Below are 20,125 nucleotides of genomic sequence, written 5' to 3' on the forward strand. Positions count from 1 at the left end.
TCTTTCTTTTTTTTTTTTTTTTTAAGACAAGAGTCTCACTCTGTTGCCCTTGGTAGAGTGCCATGGCATCACAGCTTATAGCAACCTCAAACTCCTAGGCTCAAGTGATCCTCTTGCTTCAGCCTTCCAAATTGCTGGCATTGCAGGCACCCACCATAATACCTGGCTAGTTTTTCTATTTTTAGTAGAGACAAGGTCTCACTGTTGCCCAGGCTAGTCTCAAACTCCTGAGCTCAGTTTACCCGCCTTGGCCTCCTACAGTGCTAGGTTTATAGGTGTGAGCCATCAAACTGTTTAAATTTCTTTTCCTTTTTCTTTTTTGTTGAGACAGAGTCTCAAGCTGTCACCCTGGGTAGAGTGCTGTGGCATCATAGCTCCACAACCTCCAATTCCAACTCAAGTGATCATCTTGCCTCAGTTTTTCTATTTTTAGTAGAGACAGAGTCTAGCTTTTGTTAAGGCTGATCTCGAACCTGGGAACTCAAGTAATTCACCTGCTTTGGCCTCCCAGAGTGCTAGAGTTACAGGTGTGAGCCATTGTGCCCAGCCTTTAAATTTTTTAATATGTTAGTCTTTATTGATAGCTGTGTGATAATGTTAGTAACTGTCTACACAGTCTTAAATTGTTAAATAGAATATTTGCTTTCTAAGCAAATATCAGTTACTAGGCTTTATTTTTTATTTATATTTTAAGCCTGGCTTAAGTAATAATTAGGCATTTACTCTGATGAGAATTTTGTAACTGTGGTTTAAATAGATTTAAAACTATAGGATAAAGCTGAAGTCTTTTAATTTTTGTATGCTAATAATAATTGGGCTTTGGCCAGGTGACAAGAAGCGTAAACTACAACAGATACTTAGAGATCAGAGAACCCAATAATATTAGAGCGTAAAACCATGTGATTAGGCTCAGAGGACAGTAGAAGCTAATTCTCCATAGCTCTCTGGGTTGTCATTAAGTGACACCTATCCTTCCTTTTCCTTGGATGTGGCACACACATGGGGGGGAGGATAGGCAGTTGTGGCATTGTCACTGAGTAGCTTTTTGAGACACTTTGCCATTTGTGGTGGTAGTGGATGACGGTCAGGTGTATGGAGACAGACGTTGCTGGGACCACTGCTCTGCAAGATTCACTAGAACTCCTCAAATCAGAAAAACTGATGGTGGTATAGTCAAGGACACTGGCACTGCACTCCTGCCCAGTGCCTTGACATACTACTGATGAGCTGTAGGAATTTAGGCAGGTCATTTAATCTCTTTGCCTTCATCTTCCATTTTGTAAAACAAAGTTATTGGGTTATGGTCTGTAAATTCACTTTTAGAAATTATCTTTGCTAAGACTGAAACTGGAACCACACCTTTCCCCACTCACAAAAATTGATTCAAGATGGATAAAGGACTTAAATTTAAGGCATGAAATGATAAAAATCCTCAAAGAAAGCATAGGAAAAACACTGAAAAATATTGGCCTGGGGAAAGACTTGATGAAGAAGACTGCCGTGGCAATTCCAACAGCAACAAAATAAACAAATGGGACTTAATCAAACTGAAAAGCTTCTGTACAGCTAAGGACACAACAGCCAAAGCAAACAGACAGCCTACCCAATGGGAAAGGATATTTGCATATTTTGAATCAGACAAAAGCTTGATAACTAGGATCTATAGAGACCTCAAATTAATAGACATGAAAAAAGCCAATGGGCAAGAGACATGAATAGAACCTTTTCTAAAGAAGACAGACGAATGACGAACAAACATATGAAAAAATGCTCATCATCCCTAATTATTAGAGAAATGCAAATCAAAACCACCCCAGCAAGAATGGCCCACATTACAAAATCTCAAAACTGCAGATGCTGGTGTGGAGAGAAGGGAACACTTTTTTTACCCTGCTGGTGGGACTACAAACTAATACAACCTTTTTGGAAGGAAGCATGGAGAACCCTCAAAGAACTCAACCTAGACCTCCCATTTGATCCTGCAATCCCATTACTGGGCATCTACCCAGAAGGAAAAAAATCCTTTTATCATAAGGACACTTGCACTAGACTGTTTCTTGTAGCTCAATTTACAATCACCAAAATGTGGAAACAGTCTAAGTGCCCACCAACCCAGGAATGGATTAACAAGCTGTGGTATATGTATTCCATGGAATACCATTCAGACATTTAAAAAAATGGAGACTTTACAGCCTTTGTATTAACCTGGATGGAATTGGAACACATTATTCTTAGTAAAGCATCACAAGAATGGAGAAGCATGAATCCTGTGTACTCAATTTTGATATAAGGACAATTAATGACAAGGGGAGGGGGTGAGCAGAGAGAGGAAGAAGGAGGGAGGAGTGGGGAAGGGATTAGCAGAGAGAGGGAAGAAGGGAGAGGGGTAGGGTCTTGGTGTGTGCCACACCTTTTGGGGGCAAGATAGGATTGTAAGAGGGACTTTACCTCACAAATGCAATCAGTGAAACCTGGTTTCTTGTACCCTCAATGAATCCCCAACAATAAATTAAAAAAAAAAAAAAGAAAGAAAAAAAAAGAAATTATCTTTGCTAATTATCCCGATGCTTAAACATACAAAAAGAATCTTGCTTTTAAAAGAAGAAATACATAGTATATAAATGAAGATTGGCTTTAACAAATTATTATTAGTATTATTATCAATTTAAAAAGCCCTTCAAGTGAGTCTTCAGCTAGGTGACATTAAATTGCTGACAGTGCCATCTTCATAGTTCATGGTAGCCTCAGACACTTGGGCTCAAGCAGTCTTCCTGTCTCAACTCCTAGCGTAGAGCTGAGGCTACAGGCATGTGCCACCACATCTGACTGATTTTTTTCTTTTTTTGTAGAGATGAGATCTTGCTTTTTCTCTTACTCAGAATGGTCTCAGACTCCTGAGCTCAAGCACTTCTCCCTGGTAAATTCTTTTTTTTTTCTTCTGCACAAACTCTTATATCTAGGACAGTGATCTCATCCGGTTTCATTGTTTTAAATTATCTCTGTGGTGATGACTTGAGAAGTTGATATTTTGACTCATGGCAGCTGGGGTGCGGTCCATTGGTGGCCACTGAGCTGCTAGCCTGGCAGGGGGTGTGCGCTGAACCCCACCGGCCACCACGAGCCCCACCCTGGGCTCCGTACCCCTAATGCTGTGCTGGTGCTGAGCCCGCCTGGCCGGGACGATGGTGAGAGTCTCCAGAGTCTGCTCCGGAGTTCATGGGACCACGTGTTCGCTGCCTTTTGGCAGCAGTACCCGAATCCTTATAGCAAACGTGTCTTGATGGAAGACATGGTACATCAGGTGACCCTTGACCAGAAGCTCCTGTCTTGGCTTCTCCTGACCAAGACCAATAGGATGCCCTGCTGGGCTGAGCGACTGTTTCCTGCCAATGTTGCTCCCTCAGTGTACATCCTGGAGGCCTCTATTGTGGACCCACAGAATCAGACCATGGCCACGTTCACCTGGAACATCAACCACACCCAGCTGATGGTGGTGGAGGAACGATGTGTTTACTATGTGAACTCTGACAACAGTGGCTTGATTGAAATCCGTCGAGAAACCTGGGTCTCCTCTAGCTTATTTGTTGTCTCCAGGGCTGTCCAGGAATTTGGTCTTGCCTAGTTCAAAAGCAATGTGACCAAGACTATGAAAGGTTTTTTTTTTTTTTTTTGGCCAGGGCTGGTTTTGAACCCACCACCTTTGGCATATGGGGCTGGCACCCTACTCCTTGAGCCACAGGTGCTGCCCAAGTATGAAAGGTTTTGAATCCATCTTGGCCAAGCTGCAGGGTGAGGCCCCTTCCAAAACACTTGTTGAGACAGCCAAAGAAGCCAAAGAGAAGGCAAAGGAGACAGTACTGGCAGCCACGGAGAAGGCCAAGGACCTCGCCAACAAGGCAGCCACCAAGAAGCAACAGCAGCTGCAGCAACGATTTGTGTAGCCAGCCTACAGCCACTATAGCACACCAGATTACTCGGCTCAACTGTCTCTGCCCTCTTCCTATTATATTCTATTATTAAAAATCAGCTTCCAGCCCTGTTCTCTATCTGGGCAGTGGGTGTCCAATTTGGCATCTGTAGTACACCAGGCATGTTATTCATGTCTTGAGTCAGGCCTGCTATTCCCCCTGGTAGGCAGCTGAGGACAGAGATATGTTGACTTACCCCTGGTCACAGACCATCTGCAGGTAAAGTGGCAATAAATGCTAGACTGTAAGCTGCATGAGGGCAGGGCTCTTTGTTTGGTTCTCTTATGTGTCCCAAGTACCTGGAACAATATCTAGCACATAATAGGCACTCAAATATTTGTGAATTAAAAAAAAATAAGTTGATATTCCTAGTCTGTATTGCTCCCTAAAATTGACCACCAGTGTTCAGGTACATGCTGATGTATCATATCAGTGGTCATATCTTAAACTTAATCTGCCTAAAATCTAATTCCTGATTTCCCCCCAGAAACTTTTGAATAACCTTTGATTCATACTACCTAACAGTCTGTTAAATACTTTCAGTTTTATATCAAACTCACTGGAAATTACCTGCTTTTCACCAGCATGCCTTTCTGCCACCTTTATTCCACTCAGTCTATCCTAGTCATTATCATGTCATGTGTTACTACCTTCAATGCTCCCCATCTCCCTCGTAAAATGCATAGTCCTCAGCGCAGCTGACCAGGCCCCACATGAGCTGGTACTCTATTATGTCTCGCTGTCCTGTCCTTTCTTCACACGCTGGCTCTCTTGCTGTTGAGAGAACCCTCTAGACACACCCTTCTCAGGCAAGGCCTTTGCACTGGCCGTTCCTTCTGCCTGAAATTCTCTTTACTGGGATAGTGACACACTCACCCTCTTACCTCAGCTCCTGTGTAACACATGGGATGTGAAAGCCTCTTAACTATCCTATTTACAACTCATACTGCTGCCACAGCTATCCCTGTGTTACTTCATGTGTTATTTACCTTCATAGTATTAGCACCTTCTGATGTACTATAATTTATTTATTAATGTTGTTTATTGCCTCTCTGCCTTTCTAGAATGTAAACTTTTGAGGGCAGGGACTTTGTGTGTTGAGTTAACTGCTGTGTCACTGGCTTTGTGATTCTGAACAAGTAACTTCATCTTCAGAGTCTCTCTTTTCTAGACTCTAGTGATAAATGTGATAAAATGATAATAAATGGTTCTATATTATGTATAGATATTATTTAGCTAGGGCTGCAGAAATCACAGGAGTTGCATAGCTCATTTCATTAATACATACTGCATCAGTAATGTGTGTATGCAGAAAGTCTGACTCAGGAAAGGCACTCCTCATCCAGGCCTTCTAGCCCCATCTTGAAAATGGCTTCCTTGAGGTCCTCACTGCTGCTCTTCACATCTGCCCTTGTTCTGCTTAGGAGGTTATGAGGTGGGTGTGAGGCTCAGACTGATTTTGACCTGTAATTTCAATTTAATCTATTATGGCCCAATATTGGACCATCTTAAAACTCAGAAGTTAGGATGTAACTTTTAGAATGACTTTTCAGTTACTGATTAGGAAAATTATTACTATCAGAGGCAAGATTAAAATAACCTCATGTCCCAGCTAGACTTGAAAATATATTTATTATGCAGTCCTCTGTTCTCATCAATATAAACTTGTTTTATAAAGATAATTTATATATGATAGACAATGAAAAAGTATTTGTTTTGATAACCTAATACCATTGTAGCATCAAACTACTCTCTATGTAGTAAAAAGTAAGTTAATCCTTAAACACCTTTGTTTCTTCTTCCCTGTTTTGATGATTGAATGTTGACGTGGTGGTTGTCACTGGGTTAGAACTAGAAGGAACTGGCAGATGCGTGTCAGCATCTGTCTTTGGCCTGACTCTTCTCAGATTGGGCTTTTTTGTTTTTTCAGCTTGGCACAGAACCTTTTTTCAGAAATGATGAGATGTAAACCATTCAGAACAAACCAGTTTTATTTAAAAGCAAGTTTTACCTAAGAGGACCTAGTACCAAGGGAAAACATTTCCGGAAATTTTTGTGCCTTTTTTATCCTGTTCATATTTGTGTGTATTTAAAGGAAGATCATAGAACATGCCTACGTTCCCTACTGGAAACCCCGTCAGGGTGGACTGTCTTTGGATCTCCTCCCTTGGTGCTCCAGTGGTGGTCTGGGTCAAGGACGCTCCCTTCTCCTTCACTGGCTGTTCCATCTTTAGCTCTGTTGCTTTTGACTATGTGTGAATAGAGCTCTACAGTGGAGGAGTTCATGGGCTCTGGAGGCAGACCTGTATTTGAGTTCTGGGTCCATTGCTTACTTAGTCTCTAATTATCTTGCTTAATCTCGGTATCTTTATTTCAGAAATTGGGGAGGATATTAATATGCATAATATTTAATAGGACTATATGAAAGTGGAGTAAGATAATACGTGAAAGTGTTTTCAGCGTAAGACCTTGCTCACGGAAGTTGTATAGATGTCAGCTATTACAAAAATCTACTTCAAGCTGCATTTCTTTTATTTGATCTATGTATCTGAGTAATATATGAATGGCTTCTTTTAAGTTCTGAGAACATGAGAGTGACCAAAACAGACATGGCCCTGACCGCACTTGAGAGCAGTGTGCCTTGAAACTTGTCAATTATTAGAAGAAAAATTTTGACTAGATTTAAAGTGGGAAAAGAAATTTAAAGCAGGGATAAAGTTTCAAATTGAAAGCTTAAAAAAAGAACTCTAAAGTTAAAAAAAAAAGATTTTAAAAAGTACATGTAGTTTCCCTGAGTTTTGAATAGAAGTACGCTTACACAAGCTGACAGATTTGTCTGTAAGGACAATTAGTAGGTCAGTGCTGAAAATGTCAGAAAGGGAGCAGAAAGAAACAAGGTCTGTGTTGGAGGCTGGAGCAAGTCCATGGAGGGTTTCTCTTTTCTTTTTCTTTTTTTTTAAGAAAGTGAAACAAGGAGAGCAATTGTGAACTGGAAAGTGAAGTCAGTAATTTTCCAGTCAGAAGCTATAACCTCTATTGGCAGAATCAGAATTTAACAACTGGTTTAGAAAAAAACGGGATTTGGTTTAAAAAATATTAACCTTAATTATTTAAACATGTGATAATCATTCACATTTTGGCCTTAGTTATCAGTAAAAAATATGTGAAAGTGTACTAATAACTACAAATAGTTTGTTTTATATTTTGTAAAACTTACTATAGCAAATAGATTATGTTGATACATTAACCTGGAAAAATCTTTTTTTTTTTGAGGGAAAGTCTCACTCTGTCGCCCTTGGTAGAGGGCTGTGGCATCATAGCTCACAGGAACCTCAAACTCTTGGGCTTAAGTGATTCTCTTGCCTCAGGCTCCCAAGTAGCTAAGACTACAGGTGCTTGCTACAAAGCTTGGCTATTTTTGGAGATGGGGTCTTGCTCTTGCTCAGACTGGTCTCTAACCTGTGAGCTCAGGCAGTCTACCTGCCTTGGCCTCCTAAAGTGCTAGGATTATAGGCATAAGCCACCACACCTGGCCTAACCTGGAAAAATCTTAATGTAAATTTTGTTTATTTAATCTATATTTTTCCTTATTAAAATGAGGTGATTTTAGAAAAAAGTTATTCATCAACTGAGGAATGGATGAATAAAATATTATATATCCATATAAAGAATATTATTTGGAAAGAAAAAGATTTGAAGGGCTGGACACAGTGGCTCACTTCTGTAATCCCAGAACTTTGGGAGGCCAAGGAAAATGGATTGCTTGAGCCCAAGAGTTTAAGACCAGCTTGGGCAACATAGAGAGATTTTGTCTCTACAAAAAATGAATAGCTGTTATTTCTATCTCTCTCTCTCTCTCTTTTTTTCTGGTTTGAGACAGGGGCTCTCTGTGTTGCCTGGGCTAGAATACAGTGGCATAATAGCCCACTGTAACCTCAAGTTCCTGGGCTTTGATGATCTCCTGCCTCAGCCTCCTGAGTAGCTGGAACTATAGGCATCTGCCACTGCACCTGGCTAATTTTTAAAATTTTATGTAGAGATGAGGTCTCATTCTTGCTCAGGCTGGAACTCCTGGCCTTAAGTAATTTTCCCATGTCCCTAGAATTACAGGTCTGAGCTACCACATCCAACTATTATTTCGGATATTAGCTATTTTAGACATTTGCTGTCTTTAAGGGTCTAGAGCAGTGGTCCCAGCCTTTTTGTCCCCAGAGACTGATTTCATGCAAGGCAGTTTTTCCATGGATGGGGGCTGGAGGGGTGGACAGAGCTCTGCAGCCTGGCCCCTAATAGGTTGCTAACATATCTACATTATAATTTTTCTGCAGGGGCTCAGGAGGTAAATTTATTCAGAGGATAGAGCTACCATGTTTGTTTTGGAACCCATGATAACTATCTTGTAACAGTTAATAGAAATAATTTTGCTAGTAGAGAATGACTTTATTGGATCTATATAGTATAAATTTATTATAAGTATACATATCCATAACAAAGCTATAACAGCTTAATTAACTCCTTGCAAATAGATATTATTTTTAATTTACACATGATTAATTGGTTTCAATATCTGCCAGTAGAAGTGTAGTAGATGTCATGACTGAGAGAATTTTTTGAGAGAATTGTCTTCATTAATTCACATATTTATATGACTCAGGAAAAGCTATTATTCTTAGATTTTAGTGCTATGATACTTTATTCCAGCCTGTGGAAAACCATGGTAACTTGACAGCTTGGTTTGAGAACCATTGTTTTATGGGTAAAGGGAAGAGTATAGAAATAGATCAAACCAAATTATTTGTGGAAATAACAGTTTTAGGCTTACTGTTTTAGGATTATGGAGGCAAAATAACTGAGTTGTGAAAAATAATGTTTTACATTGTAATTTAAAGTAAGTGAAAGTGATATAGAAACAAATTTACAGAACATGCAATCAAAATGTTTGCCAGCTCTTCTAGTCTTACTTGCTGTAGGTAACTGTTAACGATTTGTGTATTCCTTTAGGAAAAATGTATATGTATGTATGGGCACATATGTTTATTAAACACACATATCTTTTTATAAAATGGTTTCATGCATGGTTTTCTCACTGTTTTGCAGCTTGTCTTTTTTAACCCTGATACCCAGCCCTGAGTGGTGAGCGTCTTTTTATGTCTTCGTACATGTCAAGCCACCTTGTTGTGTTCAGTAGCAGGGTAACATTTTCTAAAGGTGACAGTTTGCCAGGAACTTTCTAAGCTCTTTGCATATATTATTACTTTATTTCATTTTCACAAGGACTTTATGAAGTAGATACACTTATTGTCCCTATTGTAGAGAAGAGCTAATAGCTGTAGAAAGAGGTGTAGCAACTTTACAAAATCTTGCACCTTGTGAATACTAGAGCCCAGATGTGAGTACAGGCAGCTGGCTTCAGAAATTGCCTTGTTAACCAAGACATGATGTTGCCTTTGCACTTAATGGGTGGTCATCACATCATTTCCGGTTTTCATTATTATTTATTTTTCATATATATATCATTAAAGTTTTGAGCCTTGCCCTTATTTTTATTTTTGTGGGAGAGATGGATACCTTCAGCAAAGGAATTATTTAAATATTTAACACATTAACTGCCATGTGAGTTGTATTTAACTTACGCTAGTTTTGAGCCTGGGGCCTTGTGAACCATATAATTCCCCTGTCTCTGGACTAACCTAATCAAACACTGTGTGCCCCAGGGAAAAAGAAACAGTGGTAGTCAGTGTGTTAACCATGGCAGTCTCCTGTGTTGTCACAGTTGAAAGCTCCCCTGGGATTCTAGCTGTTTCTCTGCCCTTCCCCTCATGAAATATTTTGGTTTTTTCGTTCTCTAACTTTTGCTTTTCTAATTCAAAGTGATGCTTATTCTTTGAAAGGTGAAATGTTCTAATACCCCATTTGCTACATGTCTGTGTGTTCCATTTAGCTTATTCATGTTTTTCAGATGTTCTTCATCCTAATTTTTTGTCTGATTCTTAAGTTTTAGGGGGAGATACTTTAAATTTTCCTATTGTGACTGTGGATTTATTGTTTTCATCTAGTACTTCTCATGGCTTTAGTTTTAGGTAAAATTTTCAAGTCTGTATTATGAGGCTATATTGTTCAGTAGATATAAGTTCATAATCATTATTTTTTTGAAGTGTCCCTTTTGGTCCCTTTAAATACTGTTTTCCTAGAATTCATTTTTCTTTTTGGTGTTAACATTATTACTCTAGTCTTCTTCTGATTTGTTGTTTTAAACCTTTGTCTGTCTAAGTGTGTTTGTAGTGAGCAGTATATTACTAAATTCTTTTTCACATGTCACCTGTGAGTCTGTCTTGTTATAGGCATGTTTTAAGTGTTTACATTTGTTACGGTTTCTGTTACTTTGGTCTCATTTCTGTTTTCATATTCTGTGCTTTTTGTCATGTTTTGCCCCCTTTTCCCCTTGCCTCCTCCTAGGAAGCATTCAACTAAAATAGTACAGGAGCCGTGCCTGCTGATTGCCAGTCCCCATCTGACTGTTCATTGTGTCTGTCTCAGTTCCATGCGGGTTGAGTCTAGACTGTCTTTTGCCTTTAGCACTGTGTCCTCAGCACCAGGCGCACTACCTGTAGTGAGTGAATGGGTGGATGAACAAATAGCTGACCATTTGAAGCATGTAGATAGGCTTAACAAATGCTGAGACCTAGCCCTTCTTCCCTGGAGATTTTGATTTGGTAGGTCTGATATGGAGCCTGATTATATGTGTTAAACAAAAAAATTCCCCCAGATAATGTGATTATCACATAGGTTTGGAATAATTCAGCCTGATGTTTTATGGATTTTTTTGCCTTGAGGCACACTTGTGACTCTTGCTATAGTTAGTAATTGTGAAGCAAAGCATGTATCACTGAGTAATTGATTTATCTATTTAATGTAGAGCCATGGTTCTCCTAAAGCAGGGAAACAACACAATTTTAGCTTGCTGACTGCTTTTTTTTTTTTAAAGTTAAATTGACAGATAGCTGATCATCATCATTTGGGTAACATGGGAACAGCAATGTTAAATTTTTCTTCTTTCTCAAAGAATTCTTTAATCTTTTCTCCATCATTTTCATCTGCTCTACAAGAGTCAGTTTTACTGAACATGCCTGTACCTTTTCATCAACAGTATCAGTCGTGGAGAACACGTAGCTGAAGGGAGTGAAGCACAGGGCGAGCAGCTGAGCTGGAGATGCCGGCTCCCATTTTCTAAGATGTCAGTTGTCTTAGTTGGCACCTGTCAGGGTGTATAGTTTATGAAGCTGACAGGCATACAGAGGATTCAGTTTTGATTATGGTCTATAATGCGGTACCCACAATGTTTTATTTATGCTGAGTCATCTTTGGAGTTAGGACATTGGTTCGTCTTTAAGGAGCAGACTTCATGGGAACGTGAACCTTGTGGGGCTGTAGACAGTTGTTCATGAGACCTGTGATTGAAAAAGTGGTTCATCAAGTTCCTTGCTGTCTTCGTTCTGAGAGAAGCATTTGGAATAATATTTTCTCATAAAGAATTGTGATTCATCAGAAAAATATTAATGGGAATGGTATTTGCAGATTTAGACAGGATAGAGTAAAAATAGTTTTTTTTAATTTTTTAAATTTTCATCTTTTTATCTTTGTTGTATTATTTAACCTTCTATTGCGTCAGATTTCCTGTTTTCAAAATGGAAATTATCCTTTGTATAGTGTGGAACCTTAATGGTTGCTAATCACATGCTCTGAGCTCAGCTGAAAGTCCCTCTAGTTGAAGGTACTATAGTACTAATACTTTAAATAAGGAGTCTGACAGCTTCCTGTGGAAATAATGAACATGGGAGCACCAAGTGAAATGTCGTGGTCACTGTATGCTCTTTGGGTGAGTGGGGTATGTCTGTACCCCTTTCTTGGGGATTCCTAGTCTCACCTGTGGAATTCTCAGGTCCCTTTCTTTCATGACTTGGCTGTGAAATTCAGTCATGTGTTTGCTACGTTAGTACTTCCGTGACACACTTGCACGAGTGGGGCATGGTGTTGGGAACAGGAGGCAGCCCTGAGGACTCGCAGTCTCCATCTTTGAGGATCAACAGGCTCGGCGCCTACAGCTCAACCGGCTAAGGCACCAGCCACATACACCTAAGGTGGCGGGTTCGAATCCCCAGCCTGGACCCGCCAAACAACAATGACGGCTGCAACCAAAAAATAGCCAGCCATTGTGGTGGGCGCCTGTGGTCCCAGCTACTTGGGAGGCAGAGGCAAGAGACTCGCTTGAGCCCAGGAGTTGGAGGTTGCTGTGAGCTGTGATGCCACGGCACTCTACCCAGGGGGACAGCTTGAGGCTCTGTCAAAAAAAAAAAAAAAAAGAGGATCAACACAAAAAGTTATGTAGAAATAAGAAAAGTGCAGGGTTTTTTCCCCTCAGAAAATGTCCCCATTTCCCCTCCTGTCTTCTCCAGCTTCATCTTGATGATAAATATTATATCGTCTTAACACATTTTCACTTGGGTCGCCTGCTTTTTTTATTTGTAATTTACATATCTGCAGCTGTTCTGTGATGCTGGGCCCTAGGGGATGTGCTGCTCACACTGCCTCTTAGTGCTGGTTCTAAGTGATGTGAGTCTGTGGGTTAAACAGAAGTAAAAGTATAGCTCAGTCGCTGCCCTGCTTTCTGATGGGTATCACTGGGCTCCTGTGTCAGCAGCAGGCACTCTCCGACCCTAAGCACTGCATCAGCAATGGCTCCACCATTTTCTGTCTGACTGAGAGAAGCATTACTACATGTGACTGAGAGTTACTGGATAATATTTTAGTGTAGTATATTTCATTTCTTCAGAAGTAGTGAATCATTTTAGTAAGAGAAGGACATGATAAAATATGCATTTTTAAAGAGGTCACTTTCCTGGATGGCTGGGAAACTGTTTCAGACCTTTTCTTTTCAACCCTCCAAAACTTCTCCCTCCTCACTCTCAGCTGTGTTATTTTCACTCAAGAAAATAGAAGAAGGCTGAGTGCCCGTAGCATAGTCCTTATGGCATCAGCCACATACACCGAGGGTGGCGGGTTTGAGTCCAGCCTGGGCCTGCTAAACAACAATGACAACTGCAACCAAAAAATAGCTGGGCATTGTGGCAGGTGCTTGTAGTCCCAGACTCAGGAGGCTGAGGCAAGAGAAATGCTGAAGCCCAAGAGTTTAAGGTTGCTGTGAGGTGTGACGCCACGGCACTCTACTGAGGGTGACAAAATGAGACTCTGTCTTAAAAAAGAAAAGAAAGAAAGAAAATAGAAGCAACCCGAAGAGAACTTCCACATCCTCCCACCACACAGTCCACCTGCCTGCATCTGTACCAAGTGCCTTCTCAAGGACATGCTTCAGAAATAACTGAGAGCTGTTCTGTCTGGTCCTGCTGCCCGACTTCCTTGTCTCATGGTTTCACCAGCACTGTCTGTGAAAGCTTCTCTTGTCCAGGTTCTCAATCTAGATGGGAAGAACGTTATAAGAGTGTGGAGTCAAGAGAAGAAAGTATTTCAAAAAATAGGATGAGGTCAACTTGTCAAATGCTGGTGATAAGTGCTTTCAAAGGCCTAATGATTCAAGCAAACCATGGCTCACGCTCAGGGCTCCAAAAGGCATGGCAGTGTGGAATACAGCAGTACCTCCAGAGGACTTCTAGTTCTGGGGCATAAGTAAGGAGAACCACTGATTCCTGCAGACTTTAATTTGTTTTGAAAACCTTAGTAACCCCCATAAATAAGGAAATCAGTCCATTCTGAATGTCACTGCACAATAATGCTCCTGAAGAAATTGTAGCCATCTCAGTATTTTTTACTGTGATAAAATACACATGAAACCTGCCATTTAAACCATCTTAAGGGTACAATTCGATGGTGCTGTTTCTAAGACTTTTTCTTCATCTCAAATTGAAACGCTGAATTTTTTGAGTAGTAACTCCTAATTCCCTCTCCTCTTCCTCTCTGGCTGGCCTCCTGTGTCCTTCAGGGCTTCACAGCAGTGGAATCCTACCGCGGCTGCTTTTCTCCAGTGGGCTGCTTTCATTGGCATAATGTTTTTAAGGGTTGTTCATTTTGTGGCATGCGTCAGAATGCATTTTAAAGGCTGAGTAATATTTCCTTGTATATTATAGCCTCGTTTTTAAACAGGCTTTATTTCTAGCCTGTAGTGTGTGTGTATGTGTCTCTCTTTTAGTGGAAAATTCCTGTTTTAGTCTGGTGTAGATTTGATTGTCTTTTGATGTGATCTTTCCCCTCTTTTCCTAAAATTTCTTAGGGCCTGCCTTTTTTTTTATTTTGATGGCAACCAGTTTCAAAATTGACTGATTATACAAAGCAGGCCATGTAAATTCCCTTGATGCTGGTTAGGTTTTTTGTTTTGTTTTGTTTTTTTGGAGACCGAGTCTCAAGTTGTTGCCCTGGGTAGAGTGCTGTGGCATCCCAGCAACCTCAAACTCTTGGGCTTAAGAAATCCTCTTGCCTCAGCCTCCCAAGTAGCTGGGACTACAGGTGCCCACCACAACACCCTGGCTATTTTTTGGTTATAGTTGTCATTGTTCTTTGGCGGGTCCAGGCTGGATTCGAACCCACTGGCTCGAGTGTATGTGGCTGGCGCCTTAGCCGCTTGAACTACGGGTGCCGCGCTGCTGGTTAGGTTTTTGAGAGGCAGCTGGTTGTTGCTATAATTTTTCTTCACTCTTGTTACAGTGCAGTTTACCTGAGGCCTACTTCATAGGAAAAAAGTACAGGTCACCTCTGTGGCTCTTCGACTGTGACATCTCCGCAAGCAGAACTTCATGTAGTTATAGTTTGTGTATTTTCTTTTGGTATTCTAGCTCTGCATTTTCTTACTCCATTCAGGCTGCTGTGACAGAAGACCACAGACTGGGTGGCTGTTAGTTAAGCGACTGGCCCAAAGTCATACATCAGGTAGCAGGCAGAATTCCTTTGCAAGATTTCTAGTTCAGTGTTCTCTTTACGGTGGAAATACTTGTGCAGTTCTTTTAAAGAACCAACCTTGAGGTATAACTTAAATGTAATAAAATGCTGATAATTTTATTTTATTTTTTTGGAGACAGAGTCTCACTTGTCACCCTTGGTAGAGTGCCATGCTGTCATAGCTCATAGCAACCTCAAATTCTTGGGTTCAAGCAATTCTCTTACCTCAGCCTCCTTAGTAGCTGGGACTATAGGTGCTATACCCACCTATTTTTAGAGACCTCCTATTTTTAGAGCTCCTCTGGCTCAGGCTGGTCTGGAACCTGTGAGCTCAGGCAATCCACCGGCCTGGGCCTTCCAGAGTGCTAAGATTACAGGTGTGAACTGTAATCACCTGGTAAAATGCTGATAATTTTAAAGTACAATTTGGTGATTTTGCCAAATTGGTACACTTGCCTAACCACTAATCCAGTCATCTCATCATCCTGGAGAGTTTCCCCTGCAGTCTCTACCCACAACTTCATATAAATGGGATCTTAATGGAATGCTTTTTTTGGGAGGTGCTGTTTTGCTCAGCAGAGTGTTTTTGAAATTTATCTGTGTTGTTTTGTGCCCCGATAGTATGCTTCTTTTTATTATTAGTTATTATTCTGTTGTGTCAGCATATTGCAGTTCATTCATCTGTTGATGGATAGATGGGTTGTTTGCAGTTTTTGGTTATTGCAAATAAAGCCACTGTGAACATTTATTTGTGAGTCTTTTGGTGGACATATATTTTCATTTTCTTGAGTAATTGGTGGGTCATAAGGAAAATGAATGTTTGACTTTTAGGACAAAGCGCCAAACAGCTGCATGTATGCTCCCGCTGCTCTGTGTTCACACCTCAATGGGTGAATTCTGGTTGTCCCACATCCTCACCACTGTTGGTCAGTCTTTTTAATTTTAGTCATTCTGGGGGATGTAAATTGGTATCTCAGCGTAATGTAATGTTTTTACTCATATGCTTATAAGCCATTTGTGAACCTTCTTTTGTGAAGTGTATGTTCAAATCTTCTGCCCACTTTTTACTGGCTCATTTATCTTACTGAGTTCTAAGTTTTGAAATATTTTCCTTGGTTGTTGATTTGGTTTTTTGAGCCAGGATCTCACTCTGTTGCCCAGGAGAGGGTGCTGTGACTTTAGCCTAGCTCACAGCATCCTCAAAGTCCTAAGTTCCAGGGGTCCGCCTTCGTCAGCCTCCTTTCTCAGCCTCCTGAGTAGCTGAGGCTGCAGGCGCCACCACAATGCCTAACTAATTTTTCTATTTTTAGTGGCGATGGGGGGTTCTTACTTGCTCAGGCTGGTCTTGAACTCCTGAGCTCAAGGGATACTCCCACCTTGGCCTCCCAGAGGGAGGTTGAGCCGCTGCACCTGGCCTGAATTCTAAGTTTGTAAAAAGTGTATTCTAGACTTGTCCTTCATCGTGTGAATAAATATATATATGTGTGTGTGTGTGTATATGTTTGTGAGTGTGTGTGTGTATATATATATATATTTTACCTAGCATGTGACTTGACTTTTTATTTTGTTATTTTTGGAGAACAAAGGTTTTTGATTTTGATGAATTTTAATTTATTAGCTTTCTCTTTTATGATTGTGTGCTTTTTATCTCATGTAAGAAATATTTGTCTACTTCAATGATGACATGACTGTGTAGAAAATACTTAAAAATATACAGAAAAGTACTTATTTTCTCCTGTGTTTTTTCTTTTTTTATTAGACAGGGTCTTGCTCTGTGCACAAGTTGGAGTCATTGGCACAATCTTAGCTCACTGTAACCTCAGACTTCTGGGCTCAAACAATCTTTCCACCTCAGCTTCCTGAGTAGTTAGGACTACAGGCATGCAACACTATGCCAACTAATGTTTAAAAATGGCTTTATAGAGAACAAAGTCTTATTATGTTACCCAGGCTGGTCTTGAACCCCTGGCCTCAAGCAGTCTTCCTGCCTTAGCCTCCCAAAGTGCTGGGATTACAGGTGTGAGTCACCATGCCCAGCCTTGTGGGTTTTTTTTCCCCTAGAAGTTTAATATTTAGCTTTTAGTTTTAGATGTATAATCCATTTTAAAATTCTATGTGTGGTATGACATAGGAGTCTGGGTTTATTATTTTTCCAGATAGATATCCAGTTCCAGTATCATTTCTTGAAATTATATCCTTATCCCATTGAACCACCTTGGTACTTTTTTTTTTGAGACAGAGCCTCAAGCTATCCCCCTGGGTAGGGTGCCGTGGCTTCACAGCTCACAGCAACCTCCAACTCCTGGGCTCAAGCGAGTCTCCTGCCTCAGCCTCCCAAGTAGCTGGGACCACAGGCGCCTGCCACAATGCCCCGCTATTTTTTGGTTGCAGCCATCATTGTTGTTTGGCGGTCCGGGTTGGATTCGAACCCGCCACCTTAGGTGTATGTGGCTGGCGCCTTAGCCACTTGAGCCACAGGCGCCGAGCCAGTACTTTTGTTAAAAATAAATTGATTATATAAATGTGAGAGTAATTATAGATTTTCACTTGATCTGTCTGTTTATCCGTAGGCCAGTGCTACACAGTGTTGATTACTGCAGCTTTGTTGCAAGTTGTGAAATCAGGTAGTACAAGTCATTCAACTTCTGTTACTCTTTCCCAGAATTGTTTTGGTTATTTTGATTTGATTTCATTTACATTTTTAAATCAGTTTGTCAGTTTCTCCAAAAATCTTACTAGGATTTTGATTGGGATTGTATTGGCTTTAAATCAGTTTGGAAAGAGGTGACATTGTGACGACATTTAGCTTTTCAATCGAAAAATTTGGTGTTATTTCTCCATATAGTTAGATCTTTAATTTCTTTTAGCAGTGTTTTATAGTGTTCGATGTTGGGATCTTCCAGCTTTTGAAAGTTGTGTTTTTTCAGGGAGTTTATTCATTCATCTGAAGCTATAAATTTCTTCTTAAGTACTGGTTTAGCTATATTAACAAATGTTGATATACTGTGCTTTCATATGATGAAACATTTTTAAATTTCTGAAGACCAGCCTTGAGACGTCTTCTTTTGCCCAATGGTTATTTAGAAGTGAGAACGTGGGAATGTTCTAAGTAAGTATCTTATTAACTGATTTCTGATTTCATTTTCAGAAAACATATTCTTTCAGCATATCAATCTTTTAATTTTTTGAGACTCATGAGGTCTAATTATTAAGTTTGCAAACTCATCCTAGAAAAAGTGCTACATACTTTGTGGAATATCACTGTAGTTACCTTCAAAGTACTCCCGCTGGGAAGCTATGCACCAATGCCGGCATCTCGTCTACCCTTCAAAGCAATTTTGGAACTCTTTCTGGAATGACATCAGAGCTTTCTCCCTACAGCACACAAAAATACACAACAGCAATAATGAACATTACTCAGCAAGACATTGCCACACATCAACATGAACACAACTGTGAGACCCTCATATACCAAGGTTGTGAAACCTTACCGAGCTGTTTGTATAGTACTACAAGTGTAAGTGCATAGTGGCAAGTTGGTGAACTTAATTGTCAGACTATGTATGATGATGACAGCTCTTCTGGTCATGCCAGAAAAAGAGTTCCAAAGTTGTTTTGAAGGGTGAACTAGGCACTGGTGTTGGCACACAGGTTCCCAAGGAGAGTACTTTGAAGGTGACTGTAGTGATAGTCAGCAGTGAGGTGTGTAGCACTTTTTCTAGCATGGATTCATGTGAGACCTTGTATTTTTGGCATAGCATAGGGTTTTTCTTCAGAGCATTCCATCTATATTTAAAAAGAATGTCATTATTCTACAGTTCTGAGTGCAATTAATAGTCACATAGAGGCCAGGCACACTGGCTTATGTTCATAATCCTAGCACTCTGGGAGGCCAAGGTTGGTGTATTGCCTGAGCTCACGAATTCAGATCAGCCTGAGCTAGAGTGAGACCCCATCTCTCAAAATAGCTGGACATTGTGCCTGGCACCTGAAGTCCCAGTTAGCTGGGAGACTGAGGCAACAGAATCGCTTAAGCCCAAGAGTTTGAGGTTGTTGTAAGCTGTGACGCCAGGGCACTGTACCAAGGGTGACAAAGTGAGACTCTGTCTCAAAAAAAAAAAAATAGTAATAGTCACATAGAATATGGTAAAAATCAACTTGGCACCCATAGCTCAGTGGTTAGGGCCCAGCCACATGCACTGGGGCTGGTGGGTTCAAACCCAGCTAGGGCCTTCTAAGAGTTGCTGTGAGCTGTGATGTCATAGCACTCTACTGAGGGTGATATACTGTGACTTTGTCTCAAAAAAAAAAAATCAGATAAACCAAGCAGGGAAAGGTGGCAGGGTTGGAAGTTATTAATTTCTGGGATAAATAAATAGGAGTGCTTTTCAGAGGAGGCTTTTGAAAGGATTTGAAGACTAAGAGTATAGTATAGGTTGAATTTTTCAGAAAAACATGCCATGGGAAAGGCCATTGGGCAGAGGGCTGTGTGTACAAACAGGGGCACAGCCATGTGGGAGCAATTGCAGGGATAGGTTCAGTGCAGAGCCATGAATGGAGGGAAAGCTGGGCTCAGGCTGCGAAGAGTTTAGAGTGATTGACGTGTTAATGAATTTGTGACACATTCACATAAAGAGTCACAAGTAAATAGTGTTGATAAAGAAGTAACTCATGCCAGTGCAAATACATCTACCTTTTTGAAGCTTAATAAAAGTAACAAAAACACATTTAAATGTCAGGGAAAGTTTTTTATTTTGTTTTGTTTTTGAAAAATGACATTTTTGGCTGGTGTGGTGGCTCACACCTGTAATCCTAGTCCTCTGGGAGGCCAAGGTGGGTGGATAGCTTGAGCTCATGAGTTCGAGACCAGCTTGAGCCAAAACAAGACTCCATCTCCGTTAAAAATAGAAAAACTGAGGCAAAAGGATCACTTGAGCCCAAGAGTTGGAGGTTGCTGTGAGCTATGATGCCATTACACTCTACCCCGGATGACAGCTTGAGACTCTGTCTCAAAAAGAAAAATGGTGGTGCCCGTGGCTCAGTGGATAGGGCGCCAGCCACATACACCAAGGCTGTCAGGTTAGAATCCGCCCTGGGCCAGCTAAAGCAACAATGATGACTGCAACAGAAAAATAGCTGGGCGTTGTGGCGGGTGCCTGTAGTCCCAGCTACTTGGGAGGCTGAGGTAAGAGAATTGCTTAAGCCCAAGAGTT

The 20,125-nt window shown here is 40.7% G+C and overlaps 2 protein-coding genes across 3 annotated transcripts in view; both read left to right on the plus strand.

The window, feature by feature from the left end:
- Positions 1 to 3,941, plus strand: part of LOC100943188 (PRELI domain-containing protein 1, mitochondrial-like) — a 68,102-nt gene extending 64,161 nt beyond the window's left edge. The window contains 3 exon segments of the mRNA XM_012811815.1: positions 3,088 to 3,653; positions 3,760 to 3,789; positions 3,823 to 3,941. Coding sequence (XP_012667269.1) covers positions 3,088 to 3,653; positions 3,760 to 3,789; positions 3,823 to 3,941 — 715 coding nt within the window.
- Positions 1 to 20,125, plus strand: part of SPIRE1 (spire type actin nucleation factor 1) — a 205,718-nt gene that overhangs the window by 46,831 nt on the left and 138,762 nt on the right. The window lies entirely within an intron of this gene.

The sequence above is a fragment of the Otolemur garnettii genome, unplaced genomic scaffold (genome assembly GCF_000181295.1).
Source record: "Otolemur garnettii isolate 467f Iridium unplaced genomic scaffold, OtoGar3 scaffold00176, whole genome shotgun sequence".
Taxonomy (NCBI): Eukaryota; Metazoa; Chordata; class Mammalia; order Primates; family Galagidae; genus Otolemur; species Otolemur garnettii.